Genomic DNA, 14,094 nt, shown 5'->3' on the forward strand with positions numbered 1-14,094 from the left:
ACAATCCTAACCCTATTGGGGGAATCCTCCATCTGCAAGATGGAGGATTTCTAAAAGTTAGAGTCACCTCAGCTCAGGACACCTTAGGGGCTGTCCTGACTGGCCAGTGACTCCTCCTTGTTGCTTTCTTTGTTCCCTCCAGCCTTGCCGCCAAAAGTGGGGGCCGTGGCCGGAGGGGGCGGGCAACTCCACTAAGCTGGAGTGCCCTGCTGGGCTGTGACAAAGGGGTGAGCCTTTGAGGCTCACCGCCAGGTGTCACAGCTCCTGCCTGGGGGAGGTGTTAGCATCTCCACCCAGTGCAGGCTTTGTTACTGGCCTCAGAGTGACAAAGGCACTCTCCCCATGGGGCCAGCAACATGTCTCTGGGGTGGCAGGCTGCTGGAACTAGTCAGCCTACACAGACAGTCGGTTAAGTTTCAGGGGGCACCTCTAAGGTGCCCTCTGTGGTGTATTTTACAATAAAATGTACACTGGCATCAGTGTGCATTTATTGTGCTGAGAAGTTTGATACCAAACTTCCCAGTTTTCAGTGTAGCCATTATGGTGCTGTGGAGTTCGTGTTTGACAGACTCCCAGACCATATACTCCTATGGCTACCCTGCACTTACAATGTCTAAGGTTTTGTTTAGACACTGTAGGGGTACCATGCTCATGCACTGGTACCCTCACCTATGGTATAGTGCACCCTGCCTTAGGGCTGTAAGGCCTGCTAGAGGGGTGTCTTACCTATACTGCATAGGCAGTGAGAGGCTGGCATGGCACCCTGAGGGGAGTGCCATGTCGACTTACTCGTTTTGTCCTCACTAGCACACACAAGCTGGCAAGCAGTGTGTCTGTGCTGAGTGAGAGGTCTCCAGGGTGGCATAAGACATGCTGCAGCCCTTAGAGACCTTCCTTGGCATCAGGGCCCTTGGTACTAGAAGTACCAGTTACAAGGGACTTATCTGGATGCCAGGGTCTGCCAATTGTGGATACAAAAGTACAGGTTAGGGAAAGAACACTGGTGCTGGGGCCTGGTTAGCAGGCCTCAGCACACTTTCAATTGTAAACATAGCATCAGCAAAGGCAAAAAGTCAGGGGGCAACCATGCCAAGGAGGCATTTCCTTACAAAAGGGCTTTACCCTATCATTGGAATACCTGCAAGCACGCTTTACATCAGTGGTGTGAAGGGCCCTCTCAGTCACAGAGTCTGGCTGTGGGAAAAAAACGGAGTGATTGAGGTGAAAGAGGGATACCACTTTTGGAAGGAATTTGGGGCTAGTTCCAAGGACAATCCCATCATTACGAACCTGAAACAAAGGCTCTTCAAGACGGAGAGCCTGCAATTTGGTAACGCATCTCAGAGATGTGATAGTAACAAGGAAGGTGAACTTCATGGAAAGGAACTGTAGCAGATAATGTACGGGTTCATTGCGGGCCCATGAGTCTGGTAAGGAAAACTTTTAAGGTTCCAGACCTAGGCTGGGTGCACCCTAGGCAGAATGACTCGTTTAAGCCCTTCCATGAAAGCCTTAATGACCGGGATTTTGAATAGAGAAGAGTGTTCCCCGTTCTGCATGTAGGCCACAATAGAAGCTAAGTGAAGGCGTATGGAAGTGTATGCAAGGTCAGATTTCTTTAGATGGAGGAAGCAGACTACGGTCTGAACTGGAGGGTGTATGTCCTTAGAAATGGAGTAATAATGAAAATGTCACTTACCCAGTGTACATCTGTTCGTGGCATCAGTCGCAGTAGATTTGCATGTTCTGCAATAGCTCGCCATCTGGTGTTGGGCCGGAGTGTTACAAGTTGTTTTTCTTCGAAGAAGTCTTTCGAGTCACGGGACCGAGTGACTCCTCCTTTTGTCTCCATTGCGCATGGGCGTCGACTCCATCTTCGATTGTTTTTCCCCGCAGAGGGTGAGGTAGGAGTTGAATTGTAGTAATAGTGCCCATGCAATGGAGTGACTAAGTATGCACCTATTTAAGGTTGAGATGATACATATAGAAATAATTGAAGGTAACTTCCAAACTGCTACAGGCTCCCGGGGAGGCGGGTGGGCACATGCGAATCTACTGCGACTGATGCCACGAACAGATGTACACTGGGTAAGTGACATTTTCAGTTCGATGGCATCTGTCGCTGTAGATACGCATGTTCTGCATAGACTAGTAAGCAGTTATTTCCCCAAAAGCGGTGGATCAGCCTGTAGGAGTGGAAGTAGTCTGAAATAATGTCCTTAATACGGCTTGACCTACTGTGGCTTGTTGTGCGGATAACACGTCTACACAGTAGTGCTTGGTGAATGTGTGAGGCGTAGACCATGTGGCTGCCTTACATATTTCTTGCATTGGGATGTTTCCTAGAAAGGCCATGGTAGCACCTTTCTTTCTGGTTGAGTGTGCCCTTGGTGTAATGGGCAGCTGTCGTTTAGCTTTAAGGTAGCAGATTTGGATGCATTTAACTATCCATCTGGCTATACCTTGTTTTGAAATTGGGTTTCCTGCGTGAGGTTTTTGAAATGCAATAAAGAGTTGTTTAGTCTTTCTGATGTTTTTTGTTCTGTCAATGTAATACATTAATGCTCTTTTGACATCTAATGTATGTAGTGCCCTTTCAGCTACGGTATCTGGCTGTGGAAAGAACACTGGAAGTTCCACTGTTTGATTTAGATGGAACGGTGAAATAACCTTTGGCAAAAATTTAGGATTGGTCCTTAGGACGACTTTATTTTTGTGTAGTTGTATAAAAGGTTCCTGTATAGTAAACGCCTGAATCTCGCTTACTCTTCTCAGGGAAGTAATGGCGATGAGAAATGCCACCTTCCAGGTTAGGAACTGTATGTCGCAGGAGTGCATGGGTTCAAAAGGTGGACCCATAAGTCTAGTTAGGACAACATTTAGGTTCCATGAAGGAACAGGTGGTGTTCTTGGTGGTATAATTCTCCTAAGGCCCTCCATGAATGCTTTAATGACTGGTATTTTATATAGGGAAGTTGAATAGGTAGTCTGCAGGTATGCAGATATTGCTGCAAGGTGAATCTTAATGGAAGAGAAAGCTAGGTTAGATTTTTGTAAGTGAAGCAAGTAACCCACTACATGTTCTGGAGTTGTGTGTAATGGTTGTATTTGATTAATATGGCAGTAGCAAACAAACCTCTTCCATTTACTTGCATAGCAGTGCCTGGTGGATGGCCTTCTTGCTTGTTTTATGACTTCTATACATTTTTGGGTAAGTTGTAAGTGCCCGAATTCTAGGATTTCAGGAGCCAGATTGCTAGATTCAGCGATGCTGGATCTGGGTGTCTGATCTTTTGGTTGTGCTGTGTCAACAGATCTGGCCTGTTGGGCAATTTGATGCAGGGTACCACTGATAGGTCTAGCAGCGTTGTGTACCAGGGTTGCCTTGCCCAAGTTGGTGCTATCAATATGAGTTTGAGTTTGCTTTGACTGAGTTTGTTTACCAGGTAAGGAAGGAGAGGGAGAGGAGGAAAAGCGTAAGCAAATATTCCTGACCAGTTCATCCATAGGGCATTGCCTTGGGATTGTTTGTGTGGGTACCTGGATGCGAAGTTTTGGCATTTTGCGTTCTCCCTTGTCGCAAACAAGTCTATCTGAGGTGTTCCCCAGAGTTTGAAATAAGTGTTCAGAACTTGGGGGTGAATTTCCCATTCGTGGACCTGTTGGTGATCTCGAGAGAGATTGTCTGCGAGTTGATTTTGTATCCCTGGTATAAACTGTGCAATTAGGCGAATTTGGTTGTGAATTGCCCAATGCCAAATTTTTTGTGCTAGCAGGCTTAACTGCGTGGAGTGTGTCCCTCCCTGCTTGTTTAGATAATACATTGTTGTCATGTTGTCTGTTTTGACGAGAATGTATTTGTGAACTATTATTGGTTGGAAAGCTTTTAGTGCTTGAAAAACTGCTAGAAGTTCTAGGTGATTGATATGCAGTTTTGTTTGATGTACGTTCCATTGTCCTTGTATGCTGTGTTGATCGAGGTGTGCTCCCCACCCTGTCATGGAAGCATCTGTTGTTATTACGTATTGTGGCACTGGGTCTTGGAAAGGCCGCCCTTTGTTTAAATTTATGTTGTTCCACCACAGAAGCGAGAGGTAAGTTTGGCGGTCTATTAACACCAGATCTAGAAGGTGACCCTGTGCTTGAGACCACTGTGATGCTAGGCATTGTTGTAAGGGCCTCATGTGCAGTCTTGCGTTTGGGACAATGGCTATGCATGATGACATCATGCCTAGGAGTTGTAATACCATCTTTGCCTGTATCTTTTGTGTTGGATACATGCGTTGTATGATGGTGTTGAAATTTTGAATTCATTGTGGACTTGGAGTGGCTACTCCCTTTGATGTGTCTATTATGGCTCCCAGGTATTGTTGTACCTTGCGTGGCAGAATTTTGGATTTTGTGAAATTGACGGTGAACCCGAGTTTGAAGAGGGTTTGTATGATCTGATTTGTGTGATTTGAGCACTGTATGAACGAATGGGCCTTGATTAGCCAGTCGTCCAAATATGGGAACACATGTATTTGCTGCCTTCTTATGTGTGCAGCGACTACCGCTAGACATTTGGTAAAGACTCTTGGTGCGGTTGTTAATCCGAAAGGCAGTACCTTGAATTGGTAATGTATTCCTTTGAATACAAACCTTAGGTATTTCCTGTGAGATGGGTGTATTGGTATATGGAAATAAGCATCCTTGAGGTCTAAAGTTGCCATGTAGTCGTGTAGTTTTAGCAATGGCAATACTTCTTGTAGTGTGACCATGTGGAAGTGGTCTGATTTGATGAAAGTGTTCACTACTCTGAGGTCTAGGATTGGTCTCAGCGTTTTGTCCTTCTTTGGTATCAGAAAGTACAGTGAGTAAACTCCTGTGTTTATTTGTGTGTTTGGCACTAATTCGATTGCATTCTTTTGCAATAGTGCCTGCACTTCTATCTCCAGGAGATTGGAATGGTGTGTTGTTAAATTTTGTGCTTTTGGTGGTATGTTTGGAGGGAATTGTAGAAATTCTATGCAATAACCATGTTGGATAATTGCTAGAACCCAAGTGTCTGTAGTGATTTCCTCCCATGCTTCGTAATAATGACCTATTCTTCCCCCAACTGGTGTTGTGTGGAGGGGGTGAGTGACATGTGAGTCATTGTTTAGTAGTAGGGGTTTTGGGGCTTTGAAATCTCCCTCTATTTCTAGGGAATTGCCCTCCTCTATATTGTCCCCGAAAACCTCCTCTATACTGTCCCTGGTAAGTGGACGGTGTTGCTTGTGAGGTGCTGGCTTGTGTGCTTTGACCCCGAAACCCCCCTCGAAAGGGCGTTTTACGGAATGTGCTGTAATTCCCTCTGCTCTGCGGGGAGTAGAGTGCGCCCATGGCTTTGGCAGTGTCCGTATCTTTTTTGAGTTTCTCAATCGCTGTGTCCACTTCTGGACCGAACAGTTCTTTTTCATTAAAAGGCATATTGAGAACTGCTTGTTGAATCTCTGGTTTAAATCCAGACGTTCGGAGCCATGCATGCCGTCTGATAGTTACAGATGTATTAATTGTCCGTGCAGCTGTATCTGCAGCGTCCATGGAGGAACGTATCTGGTTGTTGGAGATGGTCTGTCCCTCCTCAACCACTTGTTTCGCCCTATTTTGGAAGTCCTTGGGCAGATGTTCAATGAGATGTTGCATCTCGTCCCAGTGGGCTCTGTCATAGCGCGCAAGTAGTGCCTGGGAGTTCGCGATGCGCCACTGGTTTGCAGCTTGTGCTGCGACTCTTTTACCAGCTGCATCGAACTTGCGGCTTTCTTTATCTGGGGGTGGTGCATCTCCAGATGTGTGAGAGTTGGCCCTTTTCCTAGCTGCTCCTACAACAACCGAGTCTGGTGGCAGCTGTGTAGTGATGAAAACCGGGTCCGTAGGAGGCGGCTTATACTTCTTTTCCACCCTTGGTGTGATTGCCCTACTTTTGACCGGCTCCTTAAATATGTCTTTTGCGTGCCGGAGCATACCAGGGAGCATAGGCAGGCTTTGGTAGGAGCTGTGGGTGGAGGAGAGTGTGTTGAACAAGAAATCATCCTCGACCTGTTCTGAGTGGAGGCTTACGTTATGAAATTGTGCTGCTCTAGCCACCACCTGAGAGTACGCGGTGCTGTCTTCTGGTGGAGATGGCTTTGTAGGGTAGGCCTCCGGGCTGTTATCTGACACTGGGGCGTCGTATAGGTCCCATGCGTCCTGATCTTGGTCACCCTGGCTCATGGTGGTGTGAGCTGGGGAGTGAGATGGAGTTTGTGCTGGTGAAACGTTAATCACGGGCGGAGGAGAGGGTGGTGGTGTAATTCTTTTAACCACTTTTGGTTGTGGTGCTTGTTCCGTCTGGAACTCCAACCTTCTCTTTCTCCTAATGGGGGGAAGGGTGCTTATTTTTCCTGTCCCCTGCTGAATGAAGATACGCTTTTGCGTATGGTCCACATCAGTTGCTTGTAGCTCTTCCTCAAACCTATGCTTTTGCATTTGGGAGGTTAGCGAGTGCTCTTCTGTATAAGAGCCTCAAGCTGGGTCGCTTGCAGTTTGTTTCGGCGTTGAAACTTTGTCTGCGTGTTTTTTCGGCTCCGAGGTGACTTTTTTCCTTTTCGGGGCCGAAACCTCTCGGCGTCGATCTGTTTCGGTGCCGCTGTCTCGGCGTCGAGCCGTGTCCACACCGGCATCTCGGTGTCGAGGCTTGTCTCCAGCACTTTCTCGGTCCCGAGAAGGCTGCGTGCCGGTGTCTCGACCGGAGTCGGACGATCTCGGCACTGTTTTGGCCTTTTTCGGTGCCGACGGTCGGTCACCGAATTTATGGGTCGAGCCATGGCCTGGTGGCAGTGGCGTCCCCTGGGCCTTGTAAATGTTTCTCTGTGTGGTTTTCGACGTCTTACTCACGGTTTGTGTATCGTCGAATCCTTCGGAGTCTGAGTCTTGGATCGAGAAGGTACCTTCTTCTTCCTGTTCCTCGAACTCCCGTTGGGCTGTCGGTGCGGACGCCATTTGAAGTCTTCTGGCTCGACGGTCTCGGAGTGTTTTTCGGGACCGGAACGCACGACAGGCCTCGCAGGTGTCTTCGCTGTGCTCAGGTGACAGGCACAGGTTGCAGACCAAGTGTTGGTCTGTGTAGGGGTATTTATTGTGGCATTTGGGGCAGAAACGAAACGGGGTCCGTTCCATCGGCGTTCTTCAGCACGCGGTCGGGCCGACCAGGCCCCGACGGAGGATCGAAAAACTACCCCGAAGGGCACCGGAGCTCTTCGATCTTCGATGCGGTGTGGAATCTAAGTACGCCGATCCCGAACGCAAAAATACCGACGAAAATCTTCCGAAATTAGCTAATTTTCCGTTCCGAAACTCGGAGCGACAGGAACACGTCCGAACCCGATGGCGGAAAAAAAACAATCGAAGATGGAGTCGACGCCCATGCGCAATGGAGACAAAAGGAGGAGTCACTCGGTCCCGTGACTCGAAAGACTTCTTCGAAGAAAAACAACTTGTAACACTCCGGCCCAACACCAGATGGCGAGCTATTGCAGAACATGCGTATCTACAGCGACAGATGCCATCGAACACATCATTCCCTTTACAACATAGCAGGCTGGTGTAGTGGGGCCTGTGCACTTCTTTGGAAGGAGACGGAGAGGAGGAAAAGCGTAGGCAAATGTCCCTGACCAATTAATCCATAGTGCACTGCCCTTGGACTTTGGGTGTGGGAACCAGGAGGCAAAGGAAACTGTTCTGACCTTCCTCAAATAATTTAAGAGTGTAGGGGCGTCATGGAAAAGCAGGTAAAAGAGCAGCACATTAGGAAAAGAGTAAGAAAAGTTGTGGGAGTAGAAGAATATGAGAGAGTGGCACAAGGGAGTTTGCAAAACAGTATGCAGGTATTAAAGGCAGAAAAACAGTATGGGAAGGATAGAGCAAGAAAACAAAATTCAGAGCATTTTCACTACGGAATCTGATGTAAATAGAGAGAAGCCCATAACAGGTTTCCTTATTATGGGTGGAACCTGGGGGGCATGGGAAAACTGCCAATGTACTCCCCGTTTCACTCTACCCTCCCCTTAGGTATTGCCCTTCCCGTTTTACCCTATTTACTTAATGTACCTCTTAACCTTATTAAAAGGTATTTCCTTGCAGTTACTTTTTTCGATTTTGATTTATTTACCCAAATATGTTAGCAATCTGAGTCAGGTACACCAAGTAACATCACCCAACTAAAATTTAGTTACCAAGAGACAATTGGGAGCAGGAAAGCATACAATTATACCACTAAAATATAATTCAGAGATCCATTTTCATTAAGAACCATTGCAATGTCTGCTGCTCACCTTATTTTCACACTTTCTCAGAAGTTTCTTCTTCCCCATGTCGTACACTCGCAAGAGCTTACCCACTCCGATAAGGACACGGCCCTGGAAGGGAGCAATGGCCGCAGGAACCTCTTCCACAGGAGTCTAGAGTGGGTGACAATGGCATACTTAATTAGAAGAGTAATGAAAATGTCACTTACCCAGTGTACATCTGTTCGTGGCATCAGTCGCAGTAGATTCGCATGTTTTGCAATAGCTCGCCATCTGGAGTTGGGCCGGAGTGTTACAAGTTGTTTTTCTTCGAAGAAGTCTTTCGAGTCACGGGACCGAGTGACTCCTCCTTTTGTCTCCATTGCGCATGGGCGTCGACTCCATCTTCGATTGTTTTTCCCCGCAGAGGGTGAGGTAGGAGTTGAATTGTAGTAATAGTGCCCATGCAATGGAGTGACTGTAAGGAAATGCCTCCTTGGCATGGTTGCCCCCTGACTTTTTGCCTTTGCTGATGCTATGTTTACAATTGAAAGTGTGCTGAGGCCTGCTAACCAGGCCCCAGCACCAGTGTTCTTTCCCTAACCTGTACTTTTGTATCCACAATTGGCAGACCCTGGCATCCAGATAAGTCCCTTGTAACTGGTACTTCTAGTACCAAGGGCCCTGATGCCAAGGAAGGTCTCTAAGGGCTGCAGCATGTCTTATGCCACCCTGGAGACCTCTCACTCAGCACAGACACACTGCTTGCCAGCTTGTGTGTGCTAGTGAGAACAAAACGAGTAAGTCGACATGGCACTCCCCTCAGGGTGCCATGCCAGCCTCTCACTGCCTATGCAGTATAGGTAAGACACCCCTCTAGCAGGCCTTACAGCCCTAAGGCAGGGTGCACTATACCATAGGTGAGGGTACCAGTGCATGAGCATGGTACCTCTACAGTGTCTCAACAAAACCTTAGACATTGTAAGTGCAGGGTAGCCATAAGAGTATATGGTCTGGGAGTCTGTCAAACACGAACTCCACAGCACCATAATGGCTACACTGAAAACTGGGAAGTTTGGTATCAAACTTCTCAGCACAATAAATGCACACTGATGCCAGTGTACATTTTATTGTAAAATACACCCCAGAGGGCACCTTAGAGGTGCCCCCTGAAACTTAACCGACTATCTGTGTAGGCTGACTAGTTTTAGCAGCCTGCCACAAACCGAGACATGTTGCTGGCCCCATGGGGAGAGTGCCTTTGTCACTCTGAGGCCAGTAACAAAGCCTGCACTGGGTGGAGATGCTAACACCTCGCCCAGGCAGGAATTGTCACACCTGGCGGTGAGCCTCAAAGGCTCACCTCCTTTGTGCCAACCCAGCAGGACACTCCAGCTAGTGGAGTTGCCCGCCCCCTCCGGCCAGGCCCCACTTTTGGCGGCAAGGCCGGAGAAAATAATGAGAAAAACAAGGAGGAGTCACTGGCCAGTCAGGACAGCCCCTAAGGTGTCCTGAGCTGAGGTGACTCTGACTTTTAGAAATCCTCCATCTTGCAGATGGAGGATTCCCCCAATAGGGTTAGGATTGTGACCCCCTCCCCTTGGGAGGAGGCACAAAGAGGGTGTACCCACCCTCAGGGCTAGTAGCCATTGGCTACTAACCCCCCAGACCTAAACACGCCCTTAAATTTAGTATTTAAGGGCTACCCTGAACCCTAGAAAACTAGATTCCTGCAACTACAAGAAGAAGGACTGCCTAGCTGAAAAACCCCTGCAGAGGAAGACCAGAAGACGACAACTGCCTTGGCTCCAGAAACTCACCGGCCTGTCTCCTGCCTTCCAAAGATCCTGCTCCAGCGACGCCTTCCAAAGGGACCAGCGACCTCAACATCCTCTGAGGACTGCCCCTGCTTCGAAAAGACAAGAAACTCCCGAGGACAGCGGACCTGCTCCAAGAAAAGCTGCAACTTTGTTTCCAGCAGCTTTAAAGAACCCTGCAAGCTCCCCGCAAGAAGCGTGAGACTTGCAACACTGCACCCGGCGACCCCGACTCGGCTGGTGGAGATCCAACACCTCAGGAGGGACCCCAGGACTACTCTAAGACTGTGAGTACAAAAACCTGTCCCCCCTGAGCCCCCACAGCGCCGCCTGCAGAGGGAATCCCGAGGCTTCCCCTGACCGCGACTCTTTGAATCCTAAGTCCCGACACCTGGGAGAGACCCTGCACCCGCAGCCCCCAAGACCGGAAGGACCGAACTTTCACTGGAGGAGTGACCCCCAGGAGTCCCTCTCCCTTGCCCAAGTGGAGGTTTCCCCGAGGAACCCCCCCCTTGCCTGCCTGCAGCGCTGAAGAGATCCCGAGATCTCTCATAGACTAACATTGCGAACCCGACGCCTGTTTCTACACTGCACCCGGCCGCCCCCGCGCTGCTGAGGGTGAAATTTCTGTGTGGGCTTGTGTCCCCCCCGGTGCCCTACAAAACCCCTCTGGTCTGCCCTCCGAAGACGCGGGTACTTACCTGCAAGCAGACCGGAACCGGGGCACCCCCTTCTCTCCATTTTAGCCTATGTGTTTTGGGCACCACTTTGAACTCTGCACCTGACCGGCCCTGAGCTGCTGGTGTGGTGACTTTGGGGTTGCTCTGAACCCCCAACGGTGGGCTACCTTGGACCAAGAACTAAGCCCTGTAAGTGTCTTACTTACCTGGTTAACCTAACAACTACTTACCTCCCCTAGGAACTGTGAAAATTGCACTAAGTGTCCACTTTTAAAACAGCTATTTGTGAATAACTTGAAAAGTATACATGCAATTATGATGATTTGAAGTTCCTAAAGTACTTACCTGCAATACCTTTCGAATGAGATATTACATGTAGAATTTGAACCTGTGGTTCTTAAAATAAACTAAGAAAAGATATTTTTCTATATAAAAACCTATTGGCTGGATTTGTCTCTGAGTGTGTGTACCTCATTTATTGTCTATGTGTATGTACAACAAATGCTTAACACTACTCCTTGGATAAGCCTACTGCTCGACCACACTACCACAAAATAGAGCATTAGTATTATCTCTTTTTACCACTATTTTACCTCTAAGGGGAACCCTTGGACTCTGTGCATGCTATTCCTTACTTTGAAATAGCACATACAGAGCCAACTTCCTACATTGGTGGATCAGCGGTGGGGTACAAGACTTTGCATTTGCTGGACTACTCAGCCAATACCTGATCACACGACAAATTCCAAAATTGTCATTAGAAACTCATTTTTGCAATTTGAAATTTTTCAAAATTCTTAAAAGTCCTGCTAGGGCCTTGTGTGTTAAGTCCCTGTTTAGCATTGTCTTTTAAAGTTTAAAAAGTTTGTTAAAAGTTTGAATTAGACTCTAGAAACAGTTTTAGATTCTTAAAAAAGTATTCCAACTCTTAGCAGAATAATGTCTGATACAGAGATGCAGGTGGTGGAACTCGACACCACACCTTACCTCCATCTTAAGATGAGGGAGCTAAGGTCTCTCTGTAATATAAAGAAAATAACCATTGGCTCCAGACCTACCAAAATTCAGCTCCAGGAGCTGTTGGCAGAGTTTGAAAAAGCCAACCCCTCTGATGATGACATCACAGAGGAAGAAATTAGTGACTTGGAGGCCAATGTCCCTCCTCCAGTCCTAAATAGGGAGAACAGGACCCCCTCAAGTCCTGTCTCCAACTGTGTTAGTCAGAAATAGTGAGTCCCTCACAGGAGGGTCCCACATTTCTGAAATCACTGAGGATGCTCTCAGTGAAGATGACCTCCTGTTAGCCAGGATGGCCAAAAGATTGGCTTTAGAGAGACAGCTCCTAGCCATAGAAAGGGAAAGACAAGAGATGGGCCTAGGACCCATCAATGGTGGCAGCAATATAAATAGGGTCAGAGATTCTCCTGACATGTTAAAAATCCCCAAAGGGATTGTGACAAAATTTGAAGATGGTGATGACATCACCAAGTGGTTCACAGCTTTTGAGAGGGCTTGTGTAACCAGAAAAGTGAACAGATCTCACTGGGGTGCTCTCCTTTGGGAAATGTTCACTGGAAAGTGTAGGGATAGACTCCTCACACTCTCTGGAAAAGATGCAGAATCTTATGACCTCATGAAGGGTACCCTGATTGAGGGCTTTGGATTCTCCACTGAGGAGTACAGGATTAGGTTCAGAGGGGCTCAAAAATCCTCGAGCCAGACCTGGGTTGACTTTGTTGACTACTCAGTGAAAACAGTAGATGGTTGGATTCAAGGCAGTGGTGTAAGTAATTATGATGGGCTGTACAATTTATTTGTGAAAGAACACCTGTTAAGTAATTGTTTCAATGATAAACTGCATCAGCATCTGGTAGACCTAGGACCAATTTCTCCCCAAGAATTGGGAAAGAAGGCGGACCATTGGGTCAAGACAAGGGTGTCCAAGACTTCAACAGGGGGTGACCAAAAGAAAGGGGTCACAAAGACTCCCCAGGGGAAGGGTGATGAGACAGCCAAAACTAAAAATAGTAAAGAGTCTTCTACAGGCCCCCAAAAACCTGCACAGGAGGGTGGGCCCAGAGCCTCTTCACAAAACAATGGGTACAAGGGTAAAAACTTTGATCCCAAAAAGGCCTGGTGTCATAGCTGTAAACAGCATGGACACCAAACTGGAGACAAGGCCTGTCCCAAGAAAGGTTCCACTCCAAACTCCCATCCAGGTAACACTGGTATGGCTAGTCTCCAAGTGGGATCAACAGTGTGCCCAGAGCAAATCAGGGTCCACACTGAAGCTACTCTAGTTTCTGAGGGTGGGGTGGATTTAGCCACACTAGCTGTCTGGCCGCCTAACATGCAAAAATACAGACAGCAACTCTTAATTAATGGGACTAGAATAGAGGGCCTGAGGGATACAGGTGCCAGTGTCACCATGGTGACAGAGAAACTGTTTTCCCCTGGCCAATACCTGACTGGAAAAACTTACACAGTCACCAACGCTGACAATCAGAGAAAAGTACATCCCATGGCAATGGTTACTTTAGAATGGGGAGGGGTCAATGGCCTGAAACAGGTGGTGGTCTCCTCAAATATCCCAGTGGACTGTCTGCTTGGAAATGACCTGGAGTCCTCAGCATGGGCTGAGGTAGAACTAAAAACCCATGCAGCAATGCTGGGTATCCCTGAACTGGTGTGTGTGAAAACAAGAGCACAATGCAAGGCACAGGGTGAAAAAGTAGAGCTGGAGTCTGGAAAAATGGCCCAGCCTACCAAGAGAACAGGAAAGTCAGTTGGGAAACCAACTGCAACACAGCAAAAGAAAGGGAACCTCTCTTCTCAGGAAGAAGTTCTGCCCTCTGAGGGAACTGAGCCTTTGGAGCTTGAACCTTATCAGGTTGAGCTCTTGGGCCCAGGGGGACCCTCAAGGGAGGAGCTGTGTAAGGGACAAGAAACCTGTCCCTCTCTTGAAGGCCTTAGGCAGCAAGCTGCTGAAGAGTCCAAAGGCAAGAAAAATGGAACACATAGGGTCTATTGGGAAGATGGACTCCTGTACACTGAGGCCAGAGACCCCAAACCTGGTGCCACTAGGAGAGTGGTAGTGCCTCAGCTGTTCAGAGAGTTCATCCTAACATTGGCCCATGACATTCCCCTTGCTGGACATTTGGGACAAACCAAGACGTGGGAGAGGTTAGTCAACCACTTCTACTGGCCCAATATGTCCAACATGGTTAAGGAGTTTTGCCTCTCCTGCCCCACCTGTCAAGCCAGTGGTAAGACAGGTGGGCATCCAAAGGCCCCCCTCATTCCACTTCCAGT

The 14,094-nt window shown here is 47.9% G+C and overlaps 1 protein-coding gene across 5 annotated transcripts in view; it reads right to left on the reverse strand.

The window, feature by feature from the left end:
* SF3B3 (splicing factor 3b subunit 3) overlaps positions 1-14,094 on the reverse strand; it is a 342,606-nt gene that overhangs the window by 57,296 nt on the left and 271,216 nt on the right. For all 5 annotated transcript variants that reach the window (XM_069217510.1, XM_069217514.1, XM_069217511.1 and 2 more), the window contains one exon: positions 8,334-8,459. In XM_069217510.1, the coding sequence (XP_069073611.1) occupies positions 8,334-8,459 (126 nt within the window). The remainder of the gene's footprint in view (positions 1-8,333; positions 8,460-14,094) is intronic.

The sequence above is a fragment of the Pleurodeles waltl genome, chromosome 12, assembly GCF_031143425.1.
Source record: "Pleurodeles waltl isolate 20211129_DDA chromosome 12, aPleWal1.hap1.20221129, whole genome shotgun sequence".
Taxonomy (NCBI): Eukaryota; Metazoa; Chordata; class Amphibia; order Caudata; family Salamandridae; genus Pleurodeles; species Pleurodeles waltl.